At 42.4% G+C, this 15970-nt stretch overlaps 1 protein-coding gene across 1 annotated transcript in view; it reads right to left on the reverse strand.

Moving 5' to 3' along the window:
- Positions 1–14765, reverse strand: part of CNTN6 (contactin 6) — a 117010-nt gene extending 102245 nt beyond the window's left edge. Inside the window, exons 1-2 of the mRNA XM_054387631.1 lie at positions 14653–14765; positions 8108–8283 (exon numbers count right to left, since the gene is read on the reverse strand). Of these exons, the coding sequence (XP_054243606.1) occupies positions 8108–8283; positions 14653–14720 (244 nt within the window). The 5' untranslated portion in view covers positions 14721–14765. The remainder of the gene's footprint in view (positions 1–8107; positions 8284–14652) is intronic.
- Between the last annotated feature and the right edge of the window lie 1205 nt (positions 14766–15970).

Genomic DNA, 15970 nt, shown 5'->3' on the forward strand with positions numbered 1-15970 from the left:
AATTAACAATCAGCCTAAAGACCCAGCAAGCTTTACTCAAGGTGGTAGTTACAACATTTAGCACACCTTTTAATCAATTACAATTGTTACAGAGGGAATTCTGGACACACTCAGCAGCACAATGCAACCAATCCAGGAGCATGTGTGTGTGTGTGAGCTGTGTAGACTCCAATTCATGCATATCCAAGCTTTGCAAATCCAGACTGTCTGATCCAAGTGCATTGATTTTTCCATTTGCTGTTCCAAAGCATCCCCTGCCCCTGGAAAGGGTTATGACATCTTGAAGAGTGCTGAATTGCTTTCTGATGTGTCTGTAATTTGTGTGCAGTCAAAGGTAAACAATGTGATGAAGTAATCAGCTGCAAAGTGTTGATGCTGGCTGAGCATCTCACAGGCAGTGCCTCCAGCAAGACTCTGCTCATGCTCAGGCTGTCATCACCTAGCAAAGGCTAAGCAGACTTGATTGCTTTGAGTGTGTTTTCCCCTGAAAGGGTTAAATCCTAGAAGCCTTAAGGTTGGAAAAGATCTCTAAGGTCATCACAGGATCACAGAATGTTAGGGGTTGGAGGGGACCCTGAAAGATCATCTAATCCAACCCCCCTGCCAGAGCAGGATCACCTAAGAGAGCCAAAGGGAACCTGGGATGCATCAAGAAAGATGTGTCCAGCAGGGCTAGGGAAGTTGTTCTACCTCTTTGCTCTGCCCTGGTGAGACCACACCTGGAATACTGTGTCCAGTTTGGGGCTCACCAGTTCAAGAGAGACAGAGACCTGCTGGAGAGAATCCAACAGAGAGCCACGAAGATGCTTAGGGGACTTGAGCATCTCCCCTGTGAAGAGAGACTGAGAGCCCTGGGGCTGTTTAGTCTGGAGAAGAGAAGACTGAGAGGGGATCTGATCAGTGTGTATATCTGGATGGTGCCAGGCTCTTTTGGGTGGTGCACAGTGACAAGACAAGGAACGAGTTCAAACTTGAACATAGAAGATTTCAGCTCAACATGAGGAGAAACTTCTTTCCAGTGAGGGTGACAGAGCCCTGGAGCAGGCTGCCCAGGGGGGTTGTGGAGTCTCCTTCTCTGGAGACTTTCCAAACCCACCTGGATGCATTCCTGTGCAGACTACCCTAAGTGATCCTGCTCTGGCAGGGGGGTTGGACCTGATGGTCTCTTGAGGTCCCTTCCAGCCTCTGACATGCTGTGATGCTGTGATACCTAGAGCAGGAACACATCCAGGCAGGTTTTTGACTATCTCTAGAGAAGGAGACTCCACAGCCCCCTGGGCAGCCTTTTCCCATCAACCACACACCACCCACCATGCCTACTAAACCACATCCCAAAGTGCTATGTCTACACATTTTTGAACCCCTTCAGGCATGGTGACTCCACCATCTCCCTGGAAGCCTTCTCCAATGCCTGACCACTCTGTAAGTGAAGAAATGTTTCTTACCATCCATCATAAGCCTCACCTGGTGCAATTTCACAGTATCACAGTACATCAGAGGTTGGAAGGGACCTCCAGAGATCATCGTTATGCTCTCTCTGTTGTAACTAGGGGGAAAAGACTGACCCCACCTCTTTCCAACCTCCTGCCAGGGAGTTGTAGAGAGCAATGAGGTCTCCCCTCAGCCTCCTTTTCTCCAAGTTGATCAACTCCAGTTTCCTCAGCTGCTCATCACCAGACCTGATCTTCAGAACCTTCAGCAGCTTCTTTGCCCTTCTCTGGATGCATTCCAGCACCAAAATGCCCTTCCTGTAGTGAGGGCCCTAAAGCAAACACAGTATTCAAGGTGCAGCTTCGAGGTGAGCAAGGATCACTTCCCTACCCCTGGCTGCACTATTTCTGATACAAATGCTGGTCATGGACCATTATTTGCTGTTTCAGAATGGGTAAATCCTGTTTAGGAAGAATTACTACCCCTTTAATTTGTTATTTCAGCAAACCCATGCCTTTTTCAGCCTGTTTCATGAAAAAACAAGGGAGAGCACTTGGGAGCTGCAGATTTTCTTCCAAGAGCTCCAGTATTATCACTCTTATCCACACTGCTCTGAGCACATCAGCAGAGGAGGGAGGATGTGTGTGTTTAGCACAGTGCCTGTGAGAATAAACACCAAGCAAAGCCCCTGACCACCCCCTTGAAAAGGAGGAGAATATGCTTGCAGCCCAAAAATGCCATGGAAAAGAAAACTTTCCTTGGTCTGTAACACTGGAAGGAGCTTTTAAGCACGTGGGTGGATGTCTCCCCTGTGTGCCCTCCTGTGTGGTTGAGGGAAAGAAGACTAATCTAACTCCTGAGTTCCAATTGTTGTCCTTGTGGCTTAGAATTCATGGTTAATAAAGGGGAGGCTTCTGAGGTCTGAGAAAGCTGCAGTCATCACTGCTGTCTATCAGTGAGGGTAGAACAATTTGGCTGAGAATCCCATTTAAGATCCCTCAGCAATTAGATATTTCCAATTAATGCTGAATTCTCTGGGTTTATGCCTTGAATGTTTCTGAAGGAGGTTCACAGATGATTCTTTCTCATGGAGGAGTACTTTTTTTTTCTTCTTTAGTTCATTGTAGTTCTTGCTTCTCCTAGATGTCTGTTAATCTGTTTTACAGACATAGATGGCACATCTACAAAGGGCTACAAAGAACTAGAGCACCTCTTAGGATGGGACCAGGCTTTTTTTCAGTGGCACCCAGTGACAGGACAAAAGCTAACAGGCACAAAATTGAACATAAGAATTTCCATCTAAACCTGAGGAGGAACTCTTTAATTTAAGGGTGGTGGAGCACTGGAGCAGGCTACTCAGAGGTGAATCATTCAAATCCCACCTGGATGTGCTCCTGTGTGACCTTCTTTAGGTGGCTTTGCCTTGGCAGGGAGCATTGGACTTGATGATCTCCAGAGGTCCCTTTCAACCCCCTACCATACTGTGACAACTAAATTAGGAGCAGACCTCAACAGACAGTTTTACTACAGCCAGTTATGGGGATTTCCCTCCAGACTGCTTGTTTGCACACAGTTACTTTTACTTAAAACTGATGAAATAATTAAAGCAAATCCCCTGTGTGCCTTGGGATAGAGTTCTGGCTGAAGCCAGATTTCAGCAGTTCTCTGTAACAGGGTTTTTTTGTTTGCCTGTTTTCAAGGCATGAAATGCAATTGAGATGCTCTTCATTAGCAAAAATATTCTTGCAAAGCACCTCATTAATATGCATAAAAATACATCTTGGCTCCACAGAATAGCAGAAACTCCAGCTTTTATGGAGGAAATTGTTTCTTTAAACCTGGTTGCTTCTTTCTTTTTGTGAGTTTTGATTGTGATCCTGCTGTGTCTTGCTCTGGCTCAGAAGTGATAGATTCTGCCTTTGTGCCTGGCCAGGTTTTGCTGTGTCTTTGTTGGTGGCAAAACTCAGGGTAGTTCCTCCCTCAGAAGTGTCTGCTCCACTGTGCAGAAGAACTAAACCCATGCCACCTGGGCAGCTTGTGCACAAGGATTGTCATTTTGGTCTGGAAACTCAGTTTTGCAAAATATGAAAGAAAAGCTTCCATGCAAAATATGAAGGAGAAGCTTCCATGCAAAATATGAAGGAAAAGCTTCCATGCACCCATATCTTCAAGCTGACTCTCTTGCAGAGTTCACAAAGATCATAGAATCATTTTGGCTGGAAGAGATCTCTAAGATTATCAAGTCCAACAGTTAACTGCCAGATCTCCGCTAACCCATGTCCCTCAGCACCATGTCTACACAGCTTTTATATCCCTCCAAGGATGGGGACTCCACCACTGCCCTGGGCAGCCTGCTCCAGAGCTGCACAACCCTTTGAGGGAAGAAGGGCCCCAAATAAGACCAGAGTGCTGGAGCACCTACCCTATGGGGACAGGATGAGGCAGTTGGGGCTGTTCAGCCTGGAGAAGAGAAGGCTCTGGGGAGAGCTTAGAGCAGCCTTCCAGTACCTGAAGGTGCCTACTAGAAAGCAGAGAAGGGTCTGTCTGCAAGAGCTTGTAGGGATAGGATGAGAGGAAATGGACTGAAGCTTGAGGGGGGTAGATTTTATCAGGTATTAGAAAGAATTCTTTGCAGTAAGGGTGATGAGACACTGAAACAGGTTGCCCAGGGGGGAGTCTGTGGATGCCCCCTCCCTGGAGGTGCTCAAAGCAAGGCTGGATGAGGCCTTGAGCAACCTGGGCTGATGAGAGGTGTCCCAGCCCATGGCAGGGGGTTGGAACTGGATGAGCTTCAAAGTCCCTTCCAACCCAAACCATTCTATGAAGAAATTGTTCCTAATGTTCAACCTAAACCTCCTCAGATGCAACTTGAGGCCATTTCCTCTCATCCTATCAACTTGGAAGGGGTAAAGCACCATGTGAGTGACAGGCTGTGACTTGGGAGCAAAGCTGAAAACTGAAGTCTGCTTGAGGACCGCTGTGCCTGTGACAGGCTCTGGCTACACAAGCTGGGGTCTGACAGCTGTGGTTTTGAACCAGGTTGCAGGTGCAGATCAAGAGCTTGAGCTCTTGCAAAACACAAGTTAGCTTTGCAGAACATGCTGCTGGCTGGGTAGCAAGAGATGTGCAGGGTTTATAGGGAGCTTTCAACTTTATTTATGACAACACAAACCTTCTCCAGGAAGTAGGGATAACATAGCACTGCCATCCTAGTACCCTGCTAATGCATTCATGTGCTCTTGCTCTGCTCCCTCTCTCTGATGCTGTCTCTCATTTTCAACTTGTAGCTTTAATAATCCATGCCATTTCCTTCTGTACAAGGTTCCTCCTGTAGCTTTCATTTGACAGCTCTGTTGTTTTTTTTTTTTCAGAGGGGATAATCATGAAACTTCCAGCTGAACCTGAAGACATTTTTCTAATCTCATACTGCATTTATTTTCCTACTCAGAGAGCTTCCTGTCTTGAACAGAGGCAAAAGTATTTCCCACATAGTAACTGGAGATACACAATAGGTTTGCAGAGGTGTCATTAATTCAGACTCAAACTCCCAGAGTTAGTTACCTTGTAGTAAAAAAGACAGATAGGCATAAACCCTGTTACTTGGATAATAGGCTTGATTCAATTATTTATCACTGTGATTGCAATAATACTCCAAGCAGCCCAATGCAGGGAAGAGTCCCATTTTGCTAGGTATTGAATGAGAGTGTCATAATATCCACATGCCTGCCTGGATTTTAAGATATAGCCTGAAGTAATGGCTGAAACAAAGAAGTAAATTGGATGGCAACAGGAAAATAAGAAATAAGAAAATGTTAACTGTGAAATAACTGTTTCAAGGTAATTTGTTCCACTAGTCTCATCAGGTTATTATAACATTTTCCCTGTATTGTGGGGGGGTTTGTTTGTTTGTTTTTTTATTATAAGACAAGTTAAAGCTCAGAGTTTTACAGTGCTGCTGCTAAATGGAAGCAGTTTCCTGTGTGCTCATTTTTGCCAGTGCAAATGGCAGCCTTAAACTTGTCTGCCTTTTGGGTTTTGTGTGGGAAAGGATGTGAAGGTCTGTCACTGCTAATGAAAAATCAGGGTGCTTCTTGGATCTGGGATGTGTTGGCCATTATATGGTTACTGGGGGGTTAAAGCAGGATGGTGAATGTGGGTTGTCTGCTGCTGTGGACAGACGAGACACAATCTTATCATCACCTGCTCCCTGCAGTGACTTTGGTGAGGATATGAAGCCTCAGTAAAGGAACTGCTTGATATTTAGCCTGGTTTGATTGTTGCATGTTGGAAAGAGACTTCAAGCTCTTGGTGAGTTAAGTGTTTCAGAGGGAATGCTTCTCCCACATGGAGTATTAAAGAGTTAGTCTTTAACAGCTGAAAATATTTGATGCCATCAACCCAGTCCATTTTCAGGCAGACAGGTCCTCTAACTGCTCAGGGGCATCAGCCTCATCCCACTGAGATGTGCTTTGCCTCAGACAGGCTACAAATCACACATGATTTCTTCCAGGTTTTGCCTGTCTGATCTCAGACTCCCAGTTTGCAGCCGCACCATGAGAGGGGGAATGGCAGGAAGGTCTTCAGAGTCATCTTGATCTCTGTGGGAAGCTGTACATTCGAGTTTAGATCCTTAGAAAACTCAGTCTCACAAGAAAGTTGTGCCTTGTGGTGCATGAGTTCTCTCTTCTAGTAGGGAAAGCTTCCAAAGGAGCTTGAAGAGACATCCAACAGTTTCATTCCCCTGAGGACTCTCAATGATGCATTTGTGAATGTGGGGACAAACATGGACCAGCATCCTGAGAAAGGATTTTTCCCTTCTCTCTTTCTCACCCAGGAGGCTTTCCCCAATAAAGATTCTTTCTCTTCTTTCACTCTTTCAGCTTTTTCCAAACCTTTCCCCTTGCAAAGTCTTCAACCAAGACAATTTTTCTAGAGCTAGTCTTGGTCGTACACATGGTTTTGAAATGGTGATAGGCAAATTAAACCTAGAAAACCACACAAAGATGTGCAATTAAACAGTATGCAAAGGAGCACTTGGCCAGAAGAGTTGTTTGCATGCTCCAAGAGCTGGGGCTGGGAAAGCAGTGAGCAGGACTCTAAAGTGCTTCCAGGAATTTGAACCAGGAATGGATTTTTCCAGAAAAAGATTAAATCACTGAGTTATCTGAAACACAGAGCCTTTCTTTCAACAAATTCCTGGGTTTTCCCTTTTTTTTTTTTTATCCCTGTTACTTCTTAAACCTCCTTTATGCCTTTGTTTGAGGATATTCCTTAAAGTCTCCTCCTAGCTCCATTCCTTGCCTGGTTCCTTGAGGGTTAGAGTTTGCACAGACAATTCTAAGGTGGCCATCTAGTCTTCCTTCTTTCTAAAATGGGATTTGTTCTGTCACTGAACAATTTTGTCATCTCCAGATCTTGCAATAATATCCCATAGAGGAAAGCTGGCTTGCAAAAATGCTTCAGAAAAAAAAAAAAAAAAAAAAAGCTGAGCTGAGGGAAAGTAATGAATCAAAATTTGTGCTTCCATTTGACCAGCTCTTGGGAATCCAAAGCTCTTTAAGAAATTCAGGGCAAAACATTATTAAATGAGATACTAACCATAGACTATTTGATCAGCTGTACTAAAAGAGAGTTTGTGAACCATCCTGGTCTCTAATGTCTCCTTTGTATAACCCCTGTGACCTGAGATTTGCTGTGAGAAATGGAAGAGGATTAATAATTAATGTGTTTTCTGGTGTCTGAAATAGTGACACAAGGCTGGCTTTGGGTGCATCTTTTATTAATGAGGTTTGAAAACAATTGCTTTCTCCCAGCAACAGACAGCCCAGCCTTTTATACTGGAGAAAAAAAAAAAAAAAAGGAATGGAGCTAATATCTGGGGAAAAGGGGGAAGGGAGTTGTTGCTGTTGTGCCCTACCCCAGGGCATTACCAAAACTCAGTCACCGGGTAGGTGTAAGGGTTGTGAAAAAGGTTGTGAAGTGCTGAAGCAGTGAAATGAGGACAAGCCTAAATGGTCTGAAGACAGTTTGTCTGCTGCACCCAGTTGAGCTGAAATAGGAGCCATTGCTGAGCAAAGCTGTATTTTTTTTTGCACACTGGGTAAGGAAGGAAAAAAAGATGTTTCTTACTCTGTTAATGGGCAAAATACCAGTGTGGCACTCTGGGGCTAGGATGTTGTCATCACTCACACCTCATTCATAGGTTCCTACGATACCAGGTTGGAAGGGACCTCAAGGATCATCCAGTCCAACCTTGCAGAGTAAGAAGAGAGTTTAAATGAGGTGGCCCAGCTTCCTGTCAAGCTGGGCCTTGAAACTCATTATGTTGTAGAAAAGGGAAAAACCTAACTTCTTGCAATGCTTCCCCCCTCCAGTTGTAGCTACCTGCAAGGGAGTGAAAGAAAAAAGTGAAAAGCCCTTTATTAAGTGGAAATAATTGCACTCCTCTTCCTTGACCTTTTAGTTTGCTGGAAGTTCCCTCATTCCTGAGGGCTAACAGCCATCAGCTGTCTGGGGGTTTGTTATTAATATTTGCTAGGAACAATGATATATTTTTTTTAAGCACCACTAAAGGAAGAGGGTCACTGATGATGCTTTAATTATCCCTTACATTACATTTCAGCTGCAGAATTAACCAGGAAACAATGCTCTGATAAATGTGGTCTTCCCAACTTACATGCAAATTGAAGCTTTGCCTTCCTGCTCAGAATTGTTCCAAATGAATTTGTGGCCAAACACTGGTATGTTCCAATATCCTGTTTTTTATGTGGGTTATTGATTGCCAAGCTGCCTCCAACCAACCTGTAGTGATAACTCATGGTAAGATCAATATCTGTGCCATTTTGCTTCCACCTTTGAGGGGAAAAAAATCAAATTATGCTTATAATTTACAGAGCCTATTCATATTAATCTTAAATAGTGTGCTGTATCATACCTGTAATGATAAAAATGTAGTTAAATAGCACCAAAAAAAAATCACATCATTTTTCACACCAGACTGCTGCTTCTATCAATCTTAATTGTATCAATAATTCTACTTCTTTGCAAAACCTTTACTGCTCTTATGCTGGTCACCAACATTCCCCCAAATGTCCACACAAAGTAATTATAACTTATTCACACAAACTGAGTTATCCACCCAGTGGGGAGTATGCCGTAAGCCTTGACTACAGAGACCTTAATTTTTTTTATATGATATTAATAACACCTGAATGTGATTTAGAGTCCTTTCAAAGGATGCCATAAATTTGGCTGTAAAAAAAAAAAAATTATTTGGTGGTATAGATCAGGAAGGATTACACTTCAGACAGCAAGACAGAAGCAGAGAGAGAGAGGTTTTTATACACAAGTTTGGTAATTTAATGAGGAGAAAGCTGCTGTTCTAAAACATGAGCTGTCCCTGCTTGTCCACTAAAGAGGGGATGGATTGTGCCTGCACTATTACACAGCTATTCACACCTGGCAGGATCAAATTTGTATTTCAAAGGAAACAAATATTTCATGTGTTCAGAAAGGGAAGTGGTGTGGCTTCACTTCTAGTCACAAAAGGGTTCAACTTCCATTGTCCAGATGGGGTTCAAAGGAAGAACCAAGGACCTCAGTCACTGATGTCTGCCAGCTTCAGGCTTCTCAGTGCCACACTTAGGTTGTCAGCAATCCTAAACCATTTCTTTTCTTCTCCTACTTTAATACCACACCTGCCTCTTCATCCTCTACCACTTCCATTGACCTACTTGGGTGGGATGCCCACCCCCTCAGTGGGCTGCAAGGACCACGGAAGTGTTGCTAATGGCTCACTTTGGGTGTGCAGAAGGCTTTATAGCAGCCTTCAAAACAAGGACAGTTGTTGATGGACTGATGGCTCACAGGAAGAAAAAGTACTGTTTCTTGTTGTCTGCAGAGGTGAACTTTCTGACAGTGATGGTGGTTTCCAGAGTTAACAAATTGAAACAAACTTGCACCATAACTGAATTCCTGGAAGATCTGACCTGGGTACACAGCTCAATTCTTTATTTCTCTCACCCACAGACCTTTCTCTACATGGTCAGACTGCTCAGGTTGTTGTTCTTTCAGAGGAAGTTTTTCCAGCTGTGCTGTGAAGTGTAGTTCTGTGTTCTGAGAGAACTCTTGACACACACATCAAGAGGAAGTGAGGATGCTGACCTTTCAGTGGGCGCTTGCTGTTTTTAGAGGTGAGTAATGAGTGATTAAAATACAAAATCAATTGAATTCTGTGAACAAATTCTAGCAACTTTACATAATTCACCTGAGTTTGCCAATCACTGCTTGCTTTTTTTTTGTGTGTGTGTGTGTGAGTGCATCAAGATTAAGAAATTTTGATGCCACAGTGAACCATCAGCAATTCTTCCTACCAATTGCAGCTGATTTGGGATCTTTTCATGCCTCTTTTCTATTCCTTTTTTTATGTTTTACTTTAGTCAGTCTAATTCTGTTTGCTGCTGTTTTGGGGTGTTTTGTTGGGTTTCTTTCAAAGATAAGCTTCATCTTAGCTGGTACCCATCCCTGAGCCTGTTGTATGAAGCAGCAGCTCGTTATCAGTGTCAGGATTTTGCCATATTTCAGGAGCTGCATATGGAACATGCTGCCTGAACCTTTCAATTGCCTAATATAAGATATTCTGGTATTTAGTTTGCCAGTTCTCTTTAATTTCAGAATCAATCACTGAAGTAACTGCTGTCATCATTACATGGCTCCCAATTAAGCTCCATAATTGTTTTTCACAACAAATGCAAAGTTGTTGGCTTAGTTGCTGCAAATGAATTCTTCACAGTCTCCCCATAATCATTCTAATCACTGTGGTACAATGATTGTTCAACTTTGCATATAGATCAGGGGTTCATCTCCTGGTGTGAGCTTCCCCACCCCCACCCCCCCACCCCCAATTAATATGTTTACATCGTTGAAGAAAGTGAATTAATGAATTTGGAGGATAGACAGTGATTTAATGACTCTCTGTGTGTTCTGCAATAAGCTGTCTGATACACAGAAAGCTTTGAAGAACTCTTTGAAGCCTGTTAAGATAGAGATCACCTTCATAGCTCTGTGAACTTCTTCATGCAGCCATTGGAAAATGCTTTCCATCCATGATAGGAAATAAATCCTGAACCAATATGTTGTTAATACGAACAGCAAAGAATTGATGCCTTGGGAGACAGCTTGTGAAGATTTGTGGGGGGAGAGTGATGTTTTGGTGAGCTATGTGAGTGTCACCTCTTGGGCACTTTGGAAAGAGGAGCTAAGAGCAGTCCTATGGAGGATCTCAGCATGCGAGGAACATATCTTACATCTGAAACATGCCTTCCTCACTTGAGGTGAAGCAGGAGCTCACATCTCCTGAACCTCAGCCCACTGATGAATCTGAACCTGGTGTGGTTCAAAATTCATTGTGCTTTTACCATTCCTAAATGGTAAAGCACATTGCAAATTTACCATCTCTGAATGATAAAGCAATGGTAAATTTACCATTCCTAATGGTAAGCTTTTCCTAAACTTCAAAAAAATATGCTGGATTTTGATGTGGAATTCATCAGATCCCTGGGAATGTCAAACCTGTCAAATCCTTTTGATATATCAAAACCCAGAAAATCCAACTGTTTTATGAACTCATAGAACAAATGATCCCATTTTATTTGCTTCAAAAAAAATCAAAACAAACAAACAAACAAACAAAAATCTAACTTTTCCTAGAGCCCCACTTACAAAATGTTCTCAATAAATTCTTTATTAAATTAAAGACTTTTAGAACATATATATATATATATATATGTACTACTTTCTCCTCTTCCCATCTTGATTTAAAGATCTCAAGCAAGAGATTTTGAGTGAAAGATCTCCAGCAATAGGCAGCTTTCTCTCTTCTGTTCTCTTAAGTTTTTACCAATTTATCCTATCAGTCAAATGTACCAATATTTATTTGAATATGCTTCCAAAGCTTTGGGTTGTGTTAGACCTTTGATGCTGGACTCATTTGCCTTCTAAATTATCCTACAGTGATAGAAGGATAAACTTATAATGAGTGATGATTTCCTGTTATTTATCCCTGACCAATGCTCGTGATTTGCTACTCAAATAGTGTCCATCTCCAAGCAAATCCTAACAAGGAGGATTTGATTTAAAGATCTCAAGCAAGAGATTTTGAGTGAAAGATCTCCAGCAAGAGGCAGCTTTCTCTCTCTTGTTCTCTTAAGTTTTTTACCAATTTATCCTATCAGTCCAATGTACCAATATTTATTTGAATATGCTTCCAAAGCTTTGGGTTGTGTTAGATCTTTGATGCTGGACTCATTTTCCTTCTAAATTATCCTACACTGATGGAAGGATAAACTTGTAATGGATGATGATTTCCTGTTATTTATACTCCTTGTGATTTGCTACTCAAATAGCTTCCTTCTCCAAGCAAATCCTAACAAGGAGGAGGAAGAATTTCTTAATGAATATGAACATGTGAGTGATGTGTATGGTGTGTACTTACAATGCAAGTGGAAATCATGCAAGCTGTCTTTAGGGGTAATACCTCATGAAAGAGTTGTGGACCAAACAATAAAATTAATTTTGATCATGTTTTCACGCTGCAAAAAAAATATTGATCTAGCTAAAAGCGTTGGGAGAAGGCAGAAGCACATCAAACTTAGAGAAATGGTGAAATATGAGAGACCTTTGCAGAATACAAATATTGTCAGGACTTGTTGGAGAAATGTCAATATGTTCTGTTGTGCACAAGCTGACTGCTCAGCTGCACAGCAACAGGTTTCTGTTGTTTACACCTCCCTTGTCCTCTCTGGGTAGAGTTTATTCTGGGCCATGTGTCTTCTGGCAACATGATCCCAACAGTTGTTCCCAAGATATTTCTAAGTCCCTACACCCCAACCCATGTTCATATAAATCTTGCAGAGCCATGGAGGCTGAGCTCTCAGCCTGGACTCACCAATTGATATCCAAAATGCAGGCATGAGGCACCTGCCTTGCAACCCAACACTTTCATGGGCTGCTCAGGAGCTTCAGAGCAAGAAGGTTGTTTCAGGAAGGTAAAACTGCTGTTTGGTTACCTCTGATCTCTGATATTTAACAGGGAGAACTTTAATGTTTGAGCTAAGATTGTGATTTCTGGCCAGTGGATAATTAACCAGAAAATTTTGATCTCTAAGGATACTGCACAGTGCTGTGTAGTTATAATTAAATGAGTCCCACCTCTGTGATTAACGAATCTGGAAAAGAGTAGTGGTCCATAGAAACTATTTAAGAAAAGGAAACATTTCCTTTCAGATGTGACATCTTGTTGGAAATGGAATGTGAAGGTCTGTTAATGTCAGTGAAACCATCAATGTATGAATCTTGAAGCACTCAAGGAAATAGTGAAAGATTCCACTTAGGCAATGTGCAAATATCTTGGATAAACTCAACTGCAATATTTCATTAATCTGCTTCCCTTGCCTTTAAAGAAAAAAGAAAAGATGTGCTTAGATTTTCCTGCTGAAAGAGCCTTCTCCAGCTCTGTAAATAGAAACCCTGGAAGTTTTACAGAGCATTCATGGCTGCATCACGGTTTTGTGCCAATGTTATCATGGCTGGAGCTCTTACTTGCATATACACCTTGCATACGTATTTCCTCAATATGAATTAGCTCTGTGGATACATCTACATATATTTTAATGGATTATTTTTCCATTGTACTGCTGTAATAAAAAAACCCACATAAATAATTTTAAGTCTTCATTGTGTTCTGTCTTAAGATTATTTGCTTTCCAATGGAAATGTCTTGGAAAACCATTTGAGATGTTTGTGTAATGGAGGAAAAAAAAACCAAACAAACCCTTACAAATCCCCTAGTATCCAGTATTTCCAGAGAGAAATTAAATAAATATTTTTTTTAAATGACTACAATGCAACAGAAGTTGAAAGCATTGTTAATTCTACTCCACTTTCATGCAGCCAGAATCTGCACTGAGTCAAGGCAAACAACTACACTACTGCAGTCATTTGTTTTTCAAGGGTGTGAGTAAGATAAATGTATTTTAGGGGTTGCTGGGAATCATTCTGCAATTGCATCCAGTGATTAGAAACATATTTTATGTCATTTGCAATCATCCTGGACTTTGTGCTTCTGTTCCCCTCCCTGCCTGTTACAGCTACCCTCCATGATACTTTGATTTGGATTGAATTGGAATCTCTTCAGCTTATTTGATTGCATCATTTGAAGTTATGCTGGAATATTAAAATGTTGTTATAATGAATAATGCCTCTGCTCTGCTTGGATTTCTTATTTATTGGTTCAATTGCCTGCTCTGAGTGAATTTTATTGAGGGGGAAAAAACAATAAATCCTCAATTTCAGACTTGCATGAAAATGTTTGATAAGGTCACTACTCTGGGTAGAATAAAAAAGCCACATTGGTGACTAGCAGGAGGACTTTACAGGGGAATCTCTTATGTGAGCAATTAAAAGCCATTGAATAATTAGTAGGTATTTGGTAGAACACAAATTTCTTCCATGTCTTGCATGAATGCTTTCTACTTTTCTTCTTTTTCCTAATTTCCCCCCTATTCCTTCCTGAAGAAAGCACTCTGACATTTTAATTCCAGACTTCCATCTTTTTTCTCTTACAAGACTCAGATCCCCAGATCCTTGGTACAACAATGTTTTAAATGGTGAGGCTGTAATGAAATAAAGCAAACATTCTGATGTACCAAGGTTTTATTGAGTCTACAGAGTGTTGTAAGCTGGGGAGCAGAGCTGTGGCTTGCTGCTTCTCTGAATAAACATCATAAATACACACATGAAGCATTAGAACTGGATGAGGATGTTGCTTTCTTGCTATCCAAGCATTTATTGATCTATGGAAAGTTTCATCAAACACAGATGTGCAGCATTTCCATGTTTCCATTTTCCCCAGCTGTTTGGTGGGTTCAGAAGTAGTTTTGTATGCTGTAAACCCCCCTAGAAACAACTTTCCATGATATGCTTTCTTTTCGTGTGCTAATTTACCCTTTTTTTTCTGTGTTGATTTTCTTAGACTAGCAGAAATATTTTTTCCTTCATTCCTGAAATTTATTCTACCTATGTAGTATGCTGTGAGTACCTATGGACCTGTGTAGTATCTGATGTACTCTGCTGTGAGAGATCAACACATACAACCATGGGCAACTGATTAAAACACATTAAAAGATTCCCAGTCAGACAACACTATTCCAAAGCTGACTTCACCTGTAGTATGGGAGTGGATATCCTTTAGCTGTGCAGTTCAGTAGGACTTCTGGATTTGTTGAGCCCATGGAATAAGTGACATCATATGGCTCCTGAATAAAAATAGGACCATGAAGGGTTTCTTCCCCTGTGAAAGAAAAACAATAAGTTAAGGTTAGACATCTTGAGCATTGCCCTTACACTTCAAAATGTCCTTTGGTGTCCTTTGCTTTCGGTCAGAAGTTAAGGTCTGCAATTTCATTCTGCAGAGAATCCACCTCCAGACATTTGGCTGTTAAGGAGGAAATATTTCAAGCCTGATTGATAATAAAATCCCATATCCCAGGTGCTGGAGATTTATTTTGCATGTGACAGTGAAGGCTAGCTGCTTTGCATACTTCCTCTGGAAGCTCTATGGCTGACTAGTAAATCTCCCCCATCTACCTCATACCTGTGCTCTAGACCATGACTGGAGGCAAGCAAGGCTCAAGTTGTGGCTTTTGGTGTTTGGTGCTTCTGCCTCCTTCCTCACCTGGTGAACTGAATGTATCAGCCTCACATCACTCTTTGGAAGACCAGCAGCTCATTGACTGGGGCAGTGACTGGTTAGAAAGCAGCCCTGAGGAGAGGGACTTGGGGATGCTGGTGGAGGAGAAGCTCAACAGGAGCTGTCAGTGTGCACTTGCAGCCCAGAAAGCCAACCAGAGCCTGGGCTGCAGCAAGAGAAGTGTGGCCAGCAGGGCAAGGGAGGTGATTCTCCCCCTCTGCTCAGCTCTGCTGAGACCCCACCTGGAGTACTGCATCCAGGTCTGGAGTCCCTGTTACAAGAGGGATCTGGACATGCTGGAAGGTGTCCAGAGAAGGGCCACCAGGATGAGCAGAGGGCTGGAGCACCTCTCCTATGAGGACAGACCGAAAGAGTTGGGGCTGTTCAGTCTGGAGAAGAGAAGGCTCCAAGGTGACCTTCTTGTGGCCTTCCAGTATCTGAAGGGGGCTACAAGAAAGCTGGGGAGGGACTTTTTAGGCTATCAGGTAGTGACAGGACTGGGGGGAATGGAACAAAGCTGGAAGTGGGGAGATTCAGGCTGGATGTGAGGAAGAAGTTCTTCCTCATGAGAGTGGTGAGAGCCTGGAATGGGTTGTCCAGGGAGGTGGTTGAGGCTCCATCCCTGGAGGTGTTTAAGGCCAGGCTGGATGAGGCTCTGGCCAGCCTGAAGTAGTGTGAGGTGTCCCTGCTCATGGCAGGGGGGTTGGAACTGGATGATCCTTGTGATCCCTTCCAACCCTGACTGATTCTGTGATTCTATGACTGTGACCAAACTCTATCAAGACAGACAGG

This window comes from Indicator indicator, chromosome 15 (assembly GCF_027791375.1).
Source record: "Indicator indicator isolate 239-I01 chromosome 15, UM_Iind_1.1, whole genome shotgun sequence".
Classification (NCBI taxonomy): Eukaryota; Metazoa; Chordata; class Aves; order Piciformes; family Indicatoridae; genus Indicator; species Indicator indicator.